Genomic DNA, 21,153 nt, shown 5'->3' on the forward strand with positions numbered 1-21,153 from the left:
TAAAGCAATGAAACTGGAGATGTTAAAAATCTTCTAATGTGTTTCTTCCACTTAAGAAAATGTCAACTTAACCTCATGACTGACAATGTGAACCAACAAAAAAAAGAGGTGAGAATGCAAAAAAAACATAACGCCCTCAGAGTGTATGTGGCAGAAAAGGGCACAGAAATGCCAAATGATTTAGCAGAACTTTTACAACAACTGGAACAGAAGTTATTATTTGTATTCCCTAGTAAGTATCATTCCTCCTTACACTAAATAATGTGTGACGGTTTTGGGCTAAAATGCAATTGTTATAAGCTGATTGTATCCCACAATAGCAGTAGAGTAATTTTTGGTATCAAACTCTTCACGTGTCATTACGATTCTGTGACAGGAAGGACACACCAGGGTCACAAAATATTATTGGTCTCATCTGCTAATCTTCAGTTTACATTACAAAGCACATGGAGAATGGCTACTTGCAAAAATCCTACTTGACATTCAATTAATATCTGACTTGAAAAAAAAAAATTAGATTATATTTCTCTTGATCTCTTGGAAGACTTTACCCTATAGCACCATTAGGTTGTGCATCTTTGACAACACTTGTCTGCTGAGTTTGAATTCTTTCTTCCAAGCCAAAAGAAACCCACAATAGATTCTACTGAAAAGCTCCAGTTACACATAGCAGAGTACACTGTAAATTTTGTTATTCAAACTTTGCTGTACAGCTACTGATACCAACTTCACCTTCCCATTTGATTTTCTAAAATACTTGGAAGTTATTTAAATGCTTTTTATTTCCAATTATTATTATTATTATTCATTTGCCAGGCAACAGTCTACTGCTGCACGTGGGGGAAATATTACACCAGAGAAAGCAAGCTGCTATTAACAGAAATTAGAAGATACTTGAAAGGAAAGATTTCCATTAACTTCCAAGGTCTCCGGATCAGACCTTCAGTTAAATTAACAAGGTCACTTTCTTCCACATGACAGGAAATGGAATTTGCAGGACAGCTCTCCAAATTGCCACCAATTTATGTTGTATAAATTAGAACACAATTGAGGAATTCAATTTCTGTAAAGATAATGTAGCCATTCTGATAAGAAAGCCTGAAAGTCACAAAAAGCAAACCCACCAAGTAGTCTTGAATTGAAGCGACATTAACAGCTGACTTCCTCCACTGTCTTTGATACACAAGATCAGAATCAAGACCATATGCTTGAGCCAAAGACAAAGCTTCCCCATATTCTTCATTATCAATCTAAAAAGCAAACACATGAAAATAAAAGTCATCTGATTTCCATATTAAACAATTAATTATTAATTCTGTGTGTTGAAACAGGTAGAGGGATAATTACTGTGGGTATGCCTAAGCAGGTAGGAAAGAAAATGGCTCAACATACAGATGAGTAAGACTGAGATCTGATGGACATCTCTAGAAAAATCAGAGATTTTTCCTCAAGAAAAAGGAAGAAGTTATTTAGGTAACCAGTATGACATCAGCACTCCCTGGAAACTCTAACAGCTATAGAGTGGGCTGGTTTACCATCAGAACAATTGAAATGGCCAAGACAAAGTACTGCCTAGAGTAGTCATAAAAATGAAGAAGTATCTGTTCTTCAGTAAGAGTGAATCACAGGCCTAATTTCTATGTATGCCTGAAAAAACATGCAAGTAAACTACATTCACATCGGAGTATAAGTTAACCCATTCCCTGGCCAATAACAAGCTCAAGTGATTTCATTCAATACATTTGCCAGGTCTTTCATTATTACATGAGTACACTTCCAAGTCTGGCCAAGCTAACGATGCACAGTGTCTCCTCAGTGACCTGTAAACATTATCGCATTTGAATTATTATAACGCTAGTTTTAAACAATGATCCCTCCGCTTAGGTAACACAGTACGCTGTCAACTAAGAGACCCTTAGAAATATGTGCCTAAATCCTTCTGTTAATATAGCAGGGATTAAAAGAAAAATAGAAAATTCTTTTTAAATAAAACTGATTCTGAGACATATGACCTTTCCTTCTATACTTACTTTTCTCTGGTACAGTTCCTCTGGAGTCGTGGATCTCAAACTGACAAGGCGGAAATTCTTTGTAATAGTACGTGGACGTTTCCGTGGAGGAGCAAATCGTTCCATTTCTGTCACAAAGTACAGGCCTTGCTTTAGGTAGGTGAAGTATCTGTCCTTCGCAGAAGTTTCATCATCTGAGTCAGAGTCATCCTCTCCCTCATCTTCATCACCAGGCCTGCTCTCCAAGCGTAATCTTTTTGGAACGAGTTTTATCTCACACTGCACAGAAAACAATTCTTAAGGGTAGAATATGAAGTGCCCATCTACTACATCTCAACTAGTTTGGCAAGAATTGAGTGCACCTCCACTTCCACTACTTCAAACTTCAGAATCAACATCCTTCCTCCTCTTCTCTTTTAAACCCTTTATTTCTCTGCTTGCTTAATATATTCCACAAACCCTGACTGGGTCTGTCTCCTAGATCTGAGGCTTCATCCCTTACCTACTGAAACAATGGTGAAGGGTTCTTAATAGTAACTCACTATTACACTAAATGTCCCTCACCACCCTGGACAACACAGAACTGTGGAGACATCTTAGTACACTGTTATATAGCTTACTGCAGTGTACAGCAATATCTTCAACTCTTAGCTATCCAAAGCAAGGTTTTCGGTATGCTGGTCAGTGGCTAGATGTGATTTCCAGAATAATACAAATCATTCCAAAAACATACATGCAAGCTTTAATATGTATTGAGATATTCTGATAAATATTATTTTAAACTTTTGTTTAAGATATTTAAGACCTATTTCAATGTAAGCCTTAGGAAATAATCATTTTCTTCATTTCAAAGAAAATACCTGGTTAACTTCTTAATCAAAAATATGTTCTACTCCTTCCTGGAATCCTACTAAAGATGGACAAAAATAGATCTCTTACACGGCTTGGTCTTAATTTAAATGCGTTCCTTATTTCTCTTAAATATACTCCCTCTGTAAGAAGCATCTGTTTCAAAATGGGAGAGGGATGCCTGCAGTATTCTTCAAATGCACTACCATACAAAGCAGTGAAAACTGTCGACACAAACTGTTTCCAGCAGCAACATTCCTCTCATTAAGACTCAGCCTTCTAGAAGTTTTGCATCTACTCTCTAGAAGTTACCTGACAATTAAGTTTTTATTAAGACAGTTGAATTGTAGCAAGTTCAGAATTTCCCTGCAATACCTACCTAAAGATAAGGAAATAGAATCACTTTTCCTATTAGTAATAGTAATTTATATTTTTTTTAAACCATACTCACACACACACTTAAAACCCTTAGGATTACATATAGAAAAGCAAACTGTTTCTACTGCATTCCAAAAAAGATAACTGCCTGTGCACATTCCTCACCTCCAGACTTAGAAATCCTCCATCATGAGCTGAAGTGACCTGAGGAGAACTCTCAAACCATTCACATGACTTTCCCAGCAAGTTTCTTAACGTCTTGACTGATGACACTGTCAATGCACCAGAGCAGCGAGCCAGGATGACAGAATTATCTGCCCACCAATTTACATCTATCAATGGGTAATAGGATTCTTTATCTAAAATAAACAAATAAGAAAGTGCCATACGAAGAAAGATAACTTTAAACACCAGATAAGAACAAAAGTGACTTCAATTAAGAGATTTCATCTGATGGCCTAATTCGACATTTATTATTGTATATGCATCCTTGGTTCACTAAGTTTGTATTTTAGATCAATTATATTTTATTAAATCAGTTCTGCATTAACTAAAGCTGTTGAGGGTCAAAACACTTAATTTTGGACTTTTTTTTTTTTAATATTATTTGGTAAAAGAATTCATAGTAAATAGATTTATTTTCACATAACATGACAAATTTTAGGTATTTGATAAAAGATCTGCTTCAATACCTCCCAGGCCATCCTTAAGCAAGTCTCCATGACTACAAACATAATACTGATAAAAATCAGAAAAGGTTACACTACTTTTGAGGACAAGTAACAATCACGAACAAGGCTTCTGAAATAGCCTACAAGATGAGGTTGTTAAGATTAAACAAAAAAAAAAAAGTCACCACAACTGAAGATCGAAGCTGTGTCATTTTTAAGATTATTTTGATTATGGTAACTGGATGTTGGGACAAAATGTTCACCAGAGAGTCAGCTCAATTTGTTCACTACCCTGTCATTTCCCACCTCTCTGATGAAAACTACCTTCCCCCAAACAGCACTGAGAAACAGATCAGCTTATCACTTTTCTGCCACTTCAGTGCTTAGTCAGGACCTATGAAGGTCAGATGCGTTAACTCAAAGACAGAATCACCAAGAAAAATAGTACAAAGAAACAGGGATTTTTTAATAACATAGAAGTATACAAGCAGTAGTGAATGGATCATGGAACAGCTATTGATCTCTGCAATAACCAGGCGACAAACAGCTGCACACAGTGGCCTGAATTTTGGGAAAAGAATAGAGAGACTGACATGAGGCAAAACCAGTTGGAGGAAACAAAGCCCTTTTGCTTCAGAATTTTAAACTAATCTCCTTAAAGTACATTAGCTTTCAATATTTTTTAGACATTCATAGAAAGAAAGGGTAAGTTCAGTTTTTTAGACTGTAGAGTCTCATAATGTGTTACCTATGAAATTATGATGCAGTGGCTTCTTATATAAGCTGAGACATCTGCTGAATATTCAGCATTCCACAGAGTCATAATCGCATGATTAATAATAAATGAAGTCTGAAATATCCTCTTATTTCCTAACTGATATATCCTCTTATTTCTTGTTATGGCTAGAAAAGAATTCCTAAGAGAGGATTTAAAAAAACAAAAACAAACAAAAAAACACAACAACAACAACAAAAAAACCCAAACACCCTATTGTGACACTCATTTAGCTATGCCATGCTACAAATTCAAATCATACATACAATTTTGGCAACTATTCTAGTTGATATTTAATTAAGCCATTTCAGATCTTTGTATATTTCTGTAAATACTTTTACCTACAGAGTGGTATAAAATAATGATCTAACTGAACCACATACCTTTTATTTTCTTCCTTTTTTCACTAGAGAGTCTCCAGTCTGGGTTGATCTCATCATAACCTGGCTAAAAAAAAACAGGGCAAGAGGAAAAAAAGGATTATATGCAAGTCAGTCTTTGAAACACAATCTGTTTATTTACTCTATTGCTGACCCACTCATTTTTCAATGAAAACGCTCCCACATAAATTCACACTTTTCCTGAACATAAACCATACAGCTGCCGTAGTGACACTGTAATCTTCTCTAAACAGTTAAATTAAAAAAAAAAAAAAAAAAAAAAAGAAGAAAAAAAACCCACACAGCAAAATAGACAGCTGGATTCCTAAAACACCGTATTAGAAAACAAGAATACCATCAGACCTGGCCTAGTCAGCATTAAACAGATTTCTGAAATAAAGGCTCTCCAGCACTCGGAATCCCACCAAGTATTTCTTTTTCATGTCTATACATAGGACTGTAAGCATATAAAAAACAATCTCCAGAACAGTCCTCCTGTTTGCTCTGTGTAGTGCCCCTGAGCGCCAGCCTAATACAGTGCTATATATATTTACTCTAGTTATTTTCATAAACATAAAGCCCCTTTCAAGACTAGTGCAGCAAGGGAACCAGCATCATTTAACGATGCACTGCAGTATTTAGAATCAGTAAGCGGTTGCTGTGTTGTTTTTTTAAACTTTATTTGGTAATGTTAGAATACACAGGAACTACACTAACATAGATGACAGTAATCCTACCCCCAGCTGCAAGTAAATTATACAGCTCAGACAACTGAAGCAGTTTTGGGTCATGCAAAAGGTGATTTTCAGGCTTAATTTTTTAGTAGAAAGAGAGAAGTCTACTAATTAAAAGTAAACATGAGGCCACTTTAACTTAATTTAACAAGTATGTTTGGGTGACAATTAAGTAGGAATTGCATACGTTAAGAAAATATCTATTATACTTGGACACCAATTTCACCTCTAAAAATCATTCTGAAAACAGTCAAGTACTGTAATACTCCTTTATATCACCCTCACTAGATGACAAAGTTCTGAAAACTGCTTCAGAATACATATTCATTATCGCTAAAAACAAACAAAAAATAAAACAAAAATATAAACATCGAGCAAAATCTGTATTGTCACAAAAATATGAAATACGCGTTAAAAATATAGAGATATATATGGAGATAGATATAGATAGAAATGCATACATATACACACAACACTTGCCAACACTGGAGCTGGATTTTTTCTTTGTTTGTTTTTTAAAAGTACTTTCCTAAATAGGCTTGGAACTACAGTTCTGTTATGGTTTGACCTCAGCTGGCAGCTAGGCACCACACAGCCACTTGCTAATTCCCTTCCCTAGTGGGACAGGGAAGAGCGTAGCAAGAGCAAAGGCAAGAACAATCATGGGTCAAGACACAGATAGTTTAATAGGCAAAGCAAAGCCAAATAAAAAAGAAAAACAAGTGATGCAAAGGCAATCTTTCACCACTTCCTATAAGGAGACCAACGCCCACCCAGTCTCTGAGCCGTGCCTACCTACCCAAAACCTCCCCCTGTTCCGTTTTGATAGCTGAGGATGACATTATATGGCATGGAAAATCCATGGGGTCAGCTGTCCAGGCTGTGTCCCCTCCCAGGTTGTTGTGCACCCCCAAACTACTCATTGGGGGAGGACAGTGAGAAACAGAGGCCTCGAAGCCGTGTAAGCACTGTTGAGCAATAGCTAAAACACTGAGATGTCATCAACACTGTTTTGGTCACGAATCCAAAACCTAGCACCATACGGGCTGCTCTGAAGAAAGTGAACTCCATCCCTGCCAGACCCTGTACAATTTCAGTCAATACAGCCTAACCAGATCTGACTGCTGACCTGTAAGAACCAAAACTTACACTACACCACAGCCACATTTCCAAGTCTTGCAATCAGAACAAAAAGATAACAGCACACCAGTGGTGTTCAGGATGGCAACATACCATTATCTCTACAGGTATTTACTACTACTACTTGTCTTTCCTATAGTCAAAGTTTTAGCCTTTTTCTGTAATTTTTCCGGAAAACATTCATTTAACCTCATTGTCATTATGATACCCAAAGGAAGACGTCTGCCTTCATTTTGTCCTCTTCCTCATTATAGAAACCTGTGCCTATATGTAACGTCAGGAAGTGTTTTGTTCTGGACCTTGTGCTGCCTACTGTGCAATGCATAGACTGAGGAGAAATTCAATATAGTGGGGGGGAAAGCTGTCTGTGTTTCATATGAATACATAAACTTGAAGAATTTAAAACATTCTACAAAAACTGGAGGAAATATTTTTGTACTGGAATTTCTAAAGGAAGCAATACACTGTACAAAGATTTACCATGCCAAACAAAGTTACAGATAAGAATCAGAAACCACAAATATTTCATGATAACATGAATTTATTAATCAGCACGTGCACTTAAACATAATTGCTTACTACTAAGCCACAAATGTTTCATTCTACAACAATTTTCTAATAAGAAACACACTTCTGTACAATAAAACCATCTGAGATCAATACTGTGTAGGAAATATTGGTAGTAATTTGTGCCATCTATGTCTAGTGACCAAAGATCCCTTTTGACTGGTTACCCTGTTTGGACATGATGTGAGTTCATGTCTTGTACGTTTAGAACACAACACATGGTACTTCAAGTGAAAAGCCTTTCCATACCTATTAGTCAGGAAATTAATGGGAGTAAAACCAGAATACTTTGCATACTAGTGTGCATCATTTCAGATTTGTCACTTTTCAAAATGCAGATATATTTTCCTCATTAAAATAAAGTGTTATCTTTACCCAGAGAGCCTATTAGTTATTTGGAATTTTCTTTGAAAACTAATTAGTTTTCAATTCCCAGCATTCAAATTCACACTAGTCATGTAAAAGTTTGCCAGTGTCTGGGCAATTCCTAACTTAAGTTCCCCAATTCAGTCCTGCAAACAGTTCCTGTAGAAAGCATGTGACTTACTAATACCAATCTGATGAACAAACTATTCTGGAGTGTTATCTGGCAGAAGGTAAGGCAAATTTTGAGGGAGGAACAGAAAAGCACATTAGACATCCAGCAGAATTTCATTTCAACCATTCAAAGTTACCTGTGTTGGCCTCCACTTAAACTTTAAAAATAGCATTTCAGTCCACCTCTACCAGTGTCACCCACTTGGCACCAAAATGCCTCATGAAAAATTCCAACATAACTAGTTCTTTTTCTTAATTTTTAAAGTTTAAGTTTTAAAGTTTAAGGGTTATAGTTAAAACACAGAAAGACTACTGTAAAAGTAAATACAGGGCTCTTGAAAAATATGGAGTTGACTGGAAAAACAGTATGTAGCTAAAGTTACCTGAACTTCTCTCATCTCCTAGGAACACATATCTCTACAGGATTAAAATATATACTGCAAATTTCTAAACATCTACATCCTTCTTACCTGATTGGTTTGGTCCCATTCTCCTTGTTGTCTGAGAGACGGAATAGACCAGATTGTCAGTTTTCCTGAGAAATGAATAGCTGCCAGAAGAGCTCCATCAGGAGAAAGATTCATCTTGAAAACTCCATCCTGCCAAACATTATGTCAGCAAAGTAAAAAAAAAAAAAAACCCACCAAACAAGCAAACAAAAATATCCCCCCATACATCAAGACATAGCAAAAAGACCTCCCAAAAAAGCCCAAACTATTTTTTTTTTTATTTTAGGAAAAAAAGTTGTACAATCTTCCATCCAGAAAATTTAACATGCTTTAAATTAAAAAAAAAAAAAAAAAAAAAAAAAACACAACCAACCACCCACATCACTATGCTAAAAGTCAGAATAAATGTAAGATATCAGCTGTGGCATAGAAGAGTAAAAGCAACCTGTACAAAGAACACTACCGTAACACTAATAAATCATTCGGAATCTGAACTTCTGTATCACACTGTCATACAGCAAATAAAATGTGAAAGTGTGGCATTCCTAGAAGAAGGCCACAAACAGCAATGCAGAGCTACTTGGAGGAAAAACTGCAGGTTGTTCTCAAATCTTCTGTTCAGAGAAAACATTCAGCAACCTCAGTTTTCTACTGTCCTGCCTCTCAGGTCCCTCCAAGGAAGACTGTCACCCAAACACAGCTTAGGACAGCTCTTCCTCCCTGGGAGGAAAATTTGGGTGAGCATTATTACAATTGGAAAAAAAAATAAAAGGCGGGGGGGGGGGACGAAATACAAGAGATACATAGGTGAAGAGATCTTGGAGGAGCACATTATTCATTTCAGGACACTGAATCTGAATTTAAGAATCTCTTGGGTAACAACAGACTAAGCAGTAATATAGCAAACATCAGATTAAGTCCATACAGATGAAATAATTCAACAACTGTAAGTAAACCTCATCAAGGTTACAAAAATTCTCCTGGATTAAGTTTTCCTTCAGCTCTGGATATCCTAAGAGGCAAAATGTACTTCAAACTGAATATTTCCTTAAGGATTCACAAACTCCCACACAATTACAACTGATCTATACACTATTTCCATGAGACAAGAGCCTCTAAATATACACTCAAATTTTAAAGTCAAACTTAGTGCCACTGGCAATGTATAACAATTTCTGAAAATACAATTTATATTATTTCCCCTGCCCCCAACAACAACTTCCATGTTTTCAGAAAGATCATTAGGTTCTCAGAGTCTAGTCTTTACTGAAAGACAGCAGGATATAGATTCCCAAAATTCATATTGTTTGTAAAATCCCATTTTGTTAGTGCAGTTCACTTTTAAAAACTTCCTAATAAAGATTCATACTACAATAATATTAGAACTGTCCAAGTCTGCAGCTAATCGACTTTTAAGCCAGCACCTCCCCTCTTGGAAAACTACCCCGACATAAATGAAGTACAGAAAAGTTACTAGACATCCATACGATTACAAAGTTTTAATGGAGTTTCTACAGCACATTAGTGGTAATTATCATTTGAAGATAATAATATTCTTTTAGGGTTTGTTTGTTTGGGGTTTTTATTATTTTTATTTTATTTCATAGGCTGTTTTAAGTTCTAACTATGCCACAGAAACAACAATGATCAAGTGATCTGCTCATTGCTGTACAGTGGTTTGCAGCTATTGAGAGCACTGCTTAAATCCAAGCTTAAAATGTGTTTTTAATTGAAAAGGAGAGCATTATTAAGGTTTTTTTAAACTAGTTAGGATTTTTTTTCTAATATAAATAATTCGGAAGTGTTCTCTGATTATATTCTTAAGCAGCTAGAGCACTGCAATCTCTACTACAGTTTGCCAAGGAACAGTACTAATGGCAATTCTCGCTTTACAAATCAAGTTGCATGCACAGAGGACCAAGAACAAAAGACCGTGAAAGGACTTAGAAACGTATAGCCAAAACATATAACCCATTAAGATAAATGGTCAGTAGTATACATCACAGGTCTTAACAAGGGTTAAACATTTACTCAGTAGTCAGTAATAATTCTGTTCCTGTTAAATTTAGATGTTGGATGGCCATTGACACATTCAAATTTACCACCCAAGCATTGTTATCTATAGAGATTAATCAGTCCTTTGGCAAAGCAGGCAATGCTGCCTCAGTAAACAGCTTGTCAACTTAAGGGAACTGCAGAAAGATACTGAAAACATCAGCAGGTTGGCACTTCACATTTTCTAAGTATCATTTAAGTTAGCAACACTAAGAATCAAATCCCAATATATCTAGATCTAATACACAAGTCCTCCAGCTGCTGTGTCTGTCATACCTTAACACTGTTGCCAATTTCCCACTTAGAATATAAACTATACCTCACATATTTAAACCATAATCTCTGAAATCGTTCAAGGATGAATAACAACCTCTGCTTTTCTTTGTAAATTTAGCACTGGTAAGTGCAATGAAGTTAAAGTTTAGTATAGCTACACTCAGTACTAGCCTTCCAGTAAAAAAAAGTTTACTTCAGCCTTCTCTTTTATATTTGCAGTGAAGGAAATAAAATCTCTCCCCATTCTACCCTTGAGAGAGATTCAGAAAGATTTGTTTTCCCCTTCCAATCAAGCATGCAATTTCTTCTTTTAACCAGTCACCTAAACATCCCAAAAATCTATTAAGATAATTTCCAAAGTCCATATAACTTCAGATCAGCCATTTTCCCCCTCAGGAGGGCACAGTAAGGGTGGTAGACAGATTCTTTACTGCTTTTTCCTTGTAAAGCAAAAGAAGGGAAAACTAATTTTTTGCAAGGAGGGAAAGGGGGATAAAAAAAGGAATCAAGCAAAGGCTACACACAACTAGTAGACAAGAGATAGGAGAAGGTGGTGCAGTACTGCATGGGTAGCTCCTAAGGCATGTAGAAGAAAGCCACAAGCACTGTGTGCAAAGACTTAGAAATACAGAAAACACACACCTACACCTCAGCATGACACTCAAGATTTAACACTCACTCATTCATGAGAGAGGAGAATACAAGACCCATACCCAGCATTTTTTAAGAACAAGTTGATTCTGATCAGCAGTTTCATTAGGTTTGCATGTGTCCAAGTTTAACCCATAATAAACCTTTGAAGCTGCTCAGCACAATATATCCGTAGTATCTCATAACAGACTTAAAAAAATAAGTCTTAAAATAGGTCTTTGTGTCTGCCCTATTTAAGCCATTAATGATTAGTTTGAGGCCACTCATTTTTTCTTCTCCACACTGTATGAAAGTTTTGGGTTGTAAGGTGATGGGGTTTTTGTTTGTTTTCTAGTGGAAGTGGGGTAGTGCAGAAGGCTGGGTTTTGGAGTTCCTCTTATTTCTCTGGTGCATGCTTGAGAAACATCATCACAATCTACTCTCTTCTTGGAGAATATATAAAACGCCTAACATGCTATGATTGTTATATTCATTAACAAATAACTAGGTGGCTTTTTACACATTCCTTTTTGAATAACAGTTTACATTTAATATTGAACTTTACATCTCTAGACCTGTTCCTGTCAGTATGCTGAAAACCCAAGATTCAAGCTTCAGCAGATGAACTAATCGGATTTTTAAAAAGCCAAATAAATGGCAAGCTACTCCATTTAATGCTAAAAGCCTATTATTTTTGATAAGTTTTATAGAAATGTTAATTCTTAAGTTGCATAAATTAAAAACTACTTTCAATCAGTCTCTCAGGCAGTCATTAATGGACAATTATGTTAGTAAAATACATTTCTGAGGTAGACCTAGACCTTAATACCTGTTCTGTTCCCCGCCTGCTGTAAAATCTTATATTCATAATCCTCAATAATCCTCTTCTCTGTGCCTGTAAGAACAGAAACATATCATACAATGAAAGACAATCTCATACATTGTTTTACATACCAAAAACTAAGTCATATCTAAAGTACTAAAACAACTCTGCAGGATTCTTTAAACTTCCCCAAGACTGCCTATTTTTAAATAATGCAAGGATAATAAAACACAATTTGTATAACTTTGCCTATTTCATTAGGTATGTATCATGCCACAGAAAAGCACTAACCATTTGCAATGAAACTAACAGCTCGCTTTTAATACTAAGCAATACCTATATAAGAGTAAATACTGGAATTTATCCTAGTATACTGTAAATTGATTTCAGTATATCCACACAGTACTTGTTGCCAAATCAAACATTTACCTCTACTAGAAATAAAAGAAATAGAGAGTCAGACTTAAACTGAAACACTTATTTCAGGTGTGCTGCCTTTTGTTATGATGTAATAAAAAGACAGGGATAACTGCAATTGTTCCAACAAACACAGGTAACATATCCCAGTACACAAGTAAGGAGTTTGTATGTCTCCATGCTACTATTTTGTTGTTGTTGTTGTTTCTCATTGTTTTGGTTTGTTTTGGTTTTGTTTGTTTTTTAGGGTTTTGTTTGTTTGTTTGTTTTTTTAAACCACAAGTTATAATCAAGAACTTAAAAGTTCAAATCACACTACAGAAAAAACAAAAATAGACAGACACTGGAGGGGAGGAGATAACTTATTAGAAGTTCAGATCATAGCTTACAAAATAGCAAAACATTGCATTAAATTCTTCTTTCAAAAAGATTCATATTGAACTTCCAGCTAGCTAATTCTGCCAGTGACAATATTCATCTAATAAAATGAGGAAACATACTTACTGTTCTAATGTCATCTTCATAACTAGTGACCTGTTTATAATGGGGAGAGCCTGACAGAACTCTCCAAGCAGATATCCCACAACCAGTTGCTTTAGATACTCCATCTTCATCTGTTTCACAGCCTCCTACAAGTAGAAGTCTATAACATACATAAAGGCATGTTATGGTTTCATATACTGCCACATAAGTGTTTTTTAATTGTCTTAAGTCAGAACTATAGCACTTTGCCTGCAGTAACAAAAAGATTAAGTATATTAAGATATTAAGTATATTAAGATTCCTAACAGCCCCAATAAGCTTTAAACTTCAGAGTGTTTGTTCACAGACAAAAAGACTTAAATATTACTTGGGTAACACTTGTTATTTGTGGCATTTATCCCTATCTATTCTCACCTCTAGGTTTCCAAACAAGGCATAATTCCCAACATTTAAAAGAAAATATGTCAGGCTACAAGAGTTTCTCCTATACCATCAAAGAATGATAACAATTTCATAAGCTTAAGCTTATGAAAAGCTCTGGTCATTCTGTTTAAGCATTAGGTTACCATTTATTCAGATGTGGTACAAAAACTACTTCACTTTTATTGAGGAACTGAATGCGTCAAGGTTTTTCAATTTTGTTTTCTAAAGCCACTCTACCAATTATAAATGTGCATGCAATAATTTCGTTACACACAGTAGATGATGGTTTTAAAACTTTGAGGGAATTCTTACAATTATTACTGATTACTGCTAAAATGTATCAAAATATTTTCCTTGAAGCCCTTTCACCTTATTAACAAGCAGTTTTATATTTACCTGCTGATTACTTTGACAAAAACTTTGAGAACAGATGTCTAAATTTGTTTGGAAGCATCATTTTAGTGAACAACCCATCAAAAAGTAAAGTATCAGCAAAAAAAGGCATAGATTGGAAAAGCCAGTAGTTCAGCCCTGAGAACATTGCTTTATCAATTTTCAAAGTCTGCATTACTCTTGAAATGCTCTACCACCTAGCGGCTGATGCTCATATAGCTCTCAGCTGTGATTTCAGTGTATTTCAAAATATTTCCTGCAAGAGCCAACTGAAGGGGGGGGGGGGGGGGGAGAAAAAAAAAAAAATTCCCTTCCACATTTAATCCTTTTTAAGCGGTCAGTAGAAGTTATTGAACATTCCCAGGTCTCATGCTACTCACAAACATATAGCAAGACGACTTCTACCATGGATGCTTGCAGTCTGTTAAGGTTCTTAAGAGTTTTAGTTATTTTGTGGTGTAAAGTGTTGCCTAAGACAGCAAAAGAGAAATCATTTTCGCTATTTTCCACAAAAATACCAATAGGAGACTCTCAGTCTACCATCATAATTAACAGGAATATGGGTAATTTTGCATTGTTCTTATGACCAGAAAGTAAATCATAGCACAGCTAAAAGGAATTACTTCTCCCTTAAAGAGGTGCTGTTTAAAGTTAAAACATGTATAAAGTTTCTGACTGAGCATCCATGACGCAGTGGTTTCTTGCTGTAGTATACCAAGAAGAAACCATGTTATCCTAAACAGATTCTTAAATCTCTTATCCTAAACAGATTCCTACCAAAGTCAAGGAAATCTAGCATGAGTAGCACAGATCATATTTCAGACTCCTTAAAACTGGTAACCTGAACGAATAGCATGTGGAAGCAAACGTACTTCATGCGTAATTAGCATACATGTTTTGTAGCAATAACATAGGAAAAAAAGCAGACGTAAGCTTCACCTATCATAGCTCTCCCGTAGATACTTAGCAAAGCATTTGGGTTATGAAGATGACAACAATTAGCAAAGCATGATATTAGACAATCCATGAGAGAATTGCAACACAGAGAAGCAAGGGAGGACTGTACTTCAGCATTACATAGAGTGCAGAAGAAACTTCACTATAAATACTACTTGTTAAACAGAGAATATGACTGTTGCTCAGTGAGCACAGCAATCCCAGCATTAAAATACCAAAGAACTCCTACAGTGCATACCTCTTTTCTGAACAAGCTAGTAATGTAAGACCACATTAAGCCTTTTATGTGACAAACTTTACATCTTAAATGAACCCACGTTGCTTTGCATTTTCAGTTTCCAACCGACACCAACTGTTTGGTTTTGATACTGGTTGTTCATTCTGGTCAATTGGTTGGACAGCTCTCAAGTAAATATTTGGACAGGAACTCAAAGGAACTTACAAAGACACCACTTTAACACAAAATACTAGTGAGAGTACTTTGGTCTGCAAGTCATACTAAGCATGAGCTTGATCTGAAGATGTCTCTGGTACCCGGACTCTCAAGGACTATAGGGGTTGGTTAAAAATAACAGTAATGGAAAGACAGACATTGGAAACCGGAATATTTAAGCAATTCCATACACAAGCAACTGAGGAAATCAGAAGCAACGAGCACAACAACATGGCAAGTTTAATTTCATTCAACTTTGGGACATCAACAACTACTAGAAACTACTTGAACAGTTTGTTATTCTTTCATGAAGGAAGTGACTTAAACCCAGGAAGGCTTGGAGAGAAGAACATAAATGCTTGGAAATGGAAAACAGTAACACATGAGGTACAGCCACCAATAAACAACACAGTTCTCAGAACTACACAAACTATTTTAATATCAAATTTTCTGCTGATTACTGGGGAAAAGTGCATTTGGGAAGAAAAAAAATCACACAGATTAAATGTCATACACTTAATAATCCATTTGTTTGTTTCCCTTCTGCATATTTTTATTCTCCTTCTCCCTGATGTTTCTGTTCTGCCACTTCCCTCTGCCTACGATTGTTCTGTTGGAGAAGCTTGACACACTGCCACTGATCAAAGAACATAAGAGCCGCCCCTAACTCATACAAAAGCCATCTTTTAGACATGCTACATAGTTCTTCTGAGGAGTTTCACTTAAAAACAAGGAAGTAACAAGTTTTCAAATATCTTGCAGCACATACCTCTACCAAACAAATGAACTTTCAGCAGACAGCCCACCACATGAAAGTCCTTGTAACAACTCAAGCAAGTATTTTGCTCTAAAACCTATCTACCCTATTGTACATGATGCAGTTTATGTCCATTTTAGCTAGTCAAAAATAAACATGTTAGGGTACTCATGTGTGAGCACACAGTCTAATATGCGTGAACATGAAATCACATCCTAATTCTGAAAGATGTTGGCAAGGTCAATCATTACACATAAAATTATTTCCTAACTTTTTTTTAGCACAGAAAGCAAGCTTCACATGTGTCTCTTTCACAGCCTGTCCATGAGGAAGGCTTTAAAAGAAATAAAATTTTTAAAAATTGGTAAACAAGAACTTCATGAAATCGCTACACCACAGCTGTCAATTCCTAATTACCAAGAGAAAGCAGGCATAATCTTCTCGAAGATTAATTTATCTATAGTCTTGCCCATCCATAGGGACCTAAATTCTTCCATAAGCTCCAGCTTCTATTGCAACATGCCACTGAATTAAAAATTTCAACAGCAGCAGTGACTAGAACTCAATTACAATTGACCACACTGTGCCAGAGGTGACTAAGAGACAAATAGTAGCACAAAGACCAAGAGAAGAATTGTCAATAATAGTGACAGCAGTATCTCCAAAACTGCCTGAACGAGCTCTCAGAAACTCCATCAAGATAAATCTTTTCAAAGAAGTTTTGGAAAAACTGTCACATACAGTGCAACATATTTATAATTCAGAAGTATCTTTTAGGATAAATGAAACTCAATGACAGCTGGAATGAAGACGTCATATCAGTTTAGACACACACAAAACACACAACCTCAAGACAAAAAGCCTTCTCCCAGGACTGCAGAGAAATTCATCATGGCAGCATGTACTTAAAAATTTAAAAAGCTTTTTGGAAAGCAAAATGCAACAGCAGGGACAGAAATTATTAAGATGAATAACACAACTGGCACCAAAAGAAAATGAAAGGTACTCCTGAGAGCATCCGCAAAGATCTAGCCTTGTTTACCAATTATTTTTTCAGCACTAGACAGGAGATGACTCCAAAATAACAAGTTGACAGGTAGACTGGGAACAGCAACAGGAGAGGGTTTTCTCCTGTTTACTATTATTATTTTTATTAAGTTAGTCCCAGTCTGAAGAAGAAGATACCATGCCAATAACTTCTTTTTGTCCCAGTAACGTGAAAAAACTACTTTTCCTGGCCAAATACTTGAGTTCTTAAATCCCACCATATCAGCTGCAGTTTTATGCCACTCCACATGGGTCACAAAGCAATGTTAAATTAATATATGACACTTAATAGTAACTGCCTAGAAGGGAAAGTTTTGTCTGTCACGCTGTCATGGACATCCAAGATCAATGCAACATCCTTTAGTACTTAAAATGTTAAAATATTAAATAACTTTTATTCTTGAATGTGTTTTCTACACAGAGCACAGCTAGCATGCAGCAGTTTGTGCAGCAGTTTCTGGGCTCCATTTCTAGATCTTCTTAATCTTCTACATACTCCTGGGAAGCCTCTGAGGAACTTCATGATGCCTGCCATTGCCAGGAACAGCCAGCCAGCAAGCTCCGGAAGCTTGTAACAAGGTCTGCCAGCAGTTCCTGATCAAAGGGTGCTTTGAGTTTTTGTGCCAGCTGACTCCTGATTAGTAATGGTCAGGAACCCTTTCAACAAGTTGTAGAAAAAGACCTATGCAAGTGCCAGGCCTAGAGCATAGCCAACGGATGCAGCATTTTGTGCAGCCATTTGCAGAAAATGACAGCCAGAAACACTCTCTGTACATGTTCCCAACAGCTGTGTTCATGCACCAACAGGCTCAGTCCCCGGCACCCACTGGAGCAGCTACCCCAGAACATCAGAGGCCTTGACTCAGACCATGCTCCTGAGGGAGGATAGAGATGTGCAGGTCTTGGACTGCAAGGACATGGCTCCAAACAACCTGCTCTAGTTGACCCTGCTGTGAAAGGGAATGGATTAGATCACCTCCAGGGGTTCCTCAGTCTCAAAAAACGTGGCTGCCCTTGCAGTACCTCAATTGTACTCTATTTCAAAGGTTTATACAAAGTTGGGCTGAAGGTAACTAGTATAATACCAGTCTCAAGAACAGCAAGTTCCACTGAGGCATCCAGGAAAAACTTGAGACTTCTACACAAGTCTTCATTCATCAATTTTGGTACAACAAGCAACTGAATCCAAAACTCTTCATCTCCTATAGCCTTCACACATTTTAGGCTCTAATATCAAACATTTCCTGTAGCAATTGCAGATAACCCTGAGGTAAGACATCCACCTCCAGAGTAAGACAGTCAAAATAAGCAAGGTGTTGAACCTTCCATTAAGGGCCTACAGAGAGCTCACACTGAAGCAGACATTTAAGTTTTGTAAACTAAAGTGCATCATAAATTCCATCATAGATGAAGGCTGGATCACATGAGAACACCAATATTAGGTGTTTAAATTAAGGTATAACACTTTTCAACAGCTGTGAAACTCATTATTAGGCTTTTTTTCAAAGCTATTGTTTCAAGTTTTCCTACAGATTCAGATACATTCCCTACTGAAATATTCTCTTTGTAATTATCATACATCTAGTTGAAAAAATTAAGCGTATTAAGTTCTTAAGCACTGTTTAATTGCATTGTAATAGGTAACGAGCAAATACATAGCAATACAGAGTGCAATAAGTCAAGGATTAGAAGCAGTGGAAATAGACCAGTATAATTTCACCATCTGAAACTAAATGAAATGCAAGAAAGCACAAAGTGACAAAGTTGAATTTAAGCAATTAAAGTTCACATTCTTGAAAATTAAAACTTTGAAGCATTCATATGTATCTACAATTTTCTTTAATGCACAATTTAAGAAAACTGCCTCCCTTTATCTCCTTCTGGGTTTTGAGGTTTTTGGGGTTTTTGGGGGTTTTTTGGGGGGGTTTTTTTGTTTGTTTGTTTTATAAAAAGACAATTTCAGGAATAGACTCTGCTCATAAATTTAGAGTCCTCTATTGTCAAATTTAGAAGTTTTCTACCACAGAGTAAATTCAAAACAGAAAAGACTTGCCTACATGAGGGTCAAAACAATGGTTCTTTGTATTTTCCAACTATTCCATCCAATTGTGCATTCTTTCAAATACCAATTTTTCAACTTTACAAGCAAGACAACTGAATGCACATAGCAGGAGCTACTACGATCACAGGGGACTCCACCTGACTGTTTTTCTTTTCTTGGAAGGAGTCATATTTTATGGTAAAAACAAGTAATTCCTAAATGTGTATGCCACACACATTACACAAACTTATTACTTCAGCAGCAGATTATAAACACCTTTTCATGTAAGGAAAGGGCATTTCTCTCCCTAGAAAATATGTAATACAGAAAACAACAACAACAACAACAAAATTATGCCAGCCATAAGCTTCCATAAAAAATAACTTTAATTACTAATATTCTGAATAAACTATTCTAAGCACAAAACTAGCATTGTCTCCTGCTCTTTTACTTCACACTAATATCAAGTTTTAAAAACGTTAACCTAAGAACAGTAGGAAAATCAAAGCTATTACTTCTCTTGGAGGTGGGAGGAAAGAAGCAAAACAAAACTTGAAATTTTTGCCTTCCCCCCACGCTCCTATTTCAAACCTCTATGGCAGTAAGTTGCCATTAGCATGCACAAAGCAATGCCCATACTACTTGGTTGACAACTAAGCCAGCTGATTTTCTACATATTTTCTTGTTAATGGGTTTAGCCATTGTAAGAGTTTAACAGTTCTGACATCATTTGCTCAGAAACGCACCAAAAATGAAAAGCAAGTACATCCATCTATTGCAATTGTCAGAATAATTATTTGACTGTACTTTGAATATTAACCACTATTCTTTGCAACACTCACTGTTATAATCAATCTACTTCTTAATATTAGGAGCAGAAAATATAACTTTGGAAATACGTGTTAAGAACCATTAACCCTGGCCTGATCAAAGGCAAGAATGAGTAAGTTCTGTTATCTGGTCAGATAGCACTACCAAAGCTCCATAACCCACACCTATTACCTCAAAACTCCAGATTTAGTATACCAAGTATTAATTATGTGGAATTACTAGATACAAACTAGGTAGAAAGAAGAAACCATACTCAAAATTAATCTCTTAAAGTAATAAGCTAAAAGAACATTACTTCTCATTAATAACCATTTTTTTCCTAAGATAGATAGGACAGCTCACTTAACATTGAAGAATGAGAACAAGTTTTTAAACAGTTAATTTATTCTGGTATTCTACAGCCAAGCCTAATTTTCATTTAAAACAATACAGTGATATAACATATGGAGCTCACAAATACAATTCTAGTAGATCTAATAGAAGAAAAATATCTAGAAGGAAGTTTAGTTCCTACAACTGAAGAGAAATAGAAAAATTAGTTGCTGAGTTTACCTTGCTATATAACAAGTAGATATTGAAAAGGTTAACACATTTTTAACATAAGTAATTGGCTAACCAGGACCTATTCCAACTAAATCCAGTTCAAGAGCAGGCAGTCAATTAGTCCATCTTTCAAGTCTGGTATCTAACAGAGAAAACGCATCACAAGGCAACTCCAAATACCAAAGCCTGGCAATTCTAGTCAGAACACTAGGGAAAATGGGCTGGCCAACGAGTCCAACAATCAAATCCAGAGAGAAAACAAACAAACCAACCAGACATCAGCCCTTACCCGCATAAAATTCAGAAACATCTTTTGAAACTATACCTGACATTCTAAAAAAATGTTGCTTATGCAAGGTACTCGTACAGTAGAGGACACAACTTGATTTTCATTATTCGATTAGTAAAGCAAGATCACCAACTAGGGTTTCTTTCATAGGTACAATGATATATGACTTGTTACTACTGATTCACGAAATACCAATATTAAAATATTTTTTTTTTCTCCCCCTCCTTATGCATTACACGTCAATGTTTATTTTGCCACTTTTTTTC

The 21,153-nt window shown here is 36.0% G+C and overlaps 1 protein-coding gene across 2 annotated transcripts in view; it reads right to left on the bottom strand.

Moving 5' to 3' along the window:
• The window catches only part of NBAS (NBAS subunit of NRZ tethering complex), a gene marked incomplete at its 5' end in the record, with an annotated part of 188,793 nt that overhangs the window by 156,440 nt on the left and 11,200 nt on the right, over positions 1-21,153 (bottom strand). Inside the window, 7 exons of one of the 2 annotated variants that reach the window (XM_082306639.1) lie at positions 1,125-1,250; positions 2,031-2,288; positions 3,402-3,595; positions 5,066-5,129; positions 8,511-8,639; positions 12,280-12,345; positions 13,195-13,333. In XM_082306639.1, the coding sequence (XP_082162765.1) occupies positions 1,125-1,250; positions 2,031-2,288; positions 3,402-3,595; positions 5,066-5,129; positions 8,511-8,639; positions 12,280-12,345; positions 13,195-13,333 (976 nt within the window). Of the gene's footprint in view, positions 1-1,124; positions 1,251-2,030; positions 2,289-3,401; positions 3,596-5,065; positions 5,130-8,510; positions 8,640-12,279; positions 12,346-13,194; positions 13,334-21,153 lie in introns of those variants that run through there. The other variant, XM_082306640.1, reaches the window with a different exon arrangement.

This window comes from Platalea leucorodia (genome assembly GCF_965183815.1).
Source record: "Platalea leucorodia genome assembly, chromosome: 3".
NCBI classification, from domain to species: domain Eukaryota; kingdom Metazoa; phylum Chordata; class Aves; order Pelecaniformes; family Threskiornithidae; genus Platalea; species Platalea leucorodia.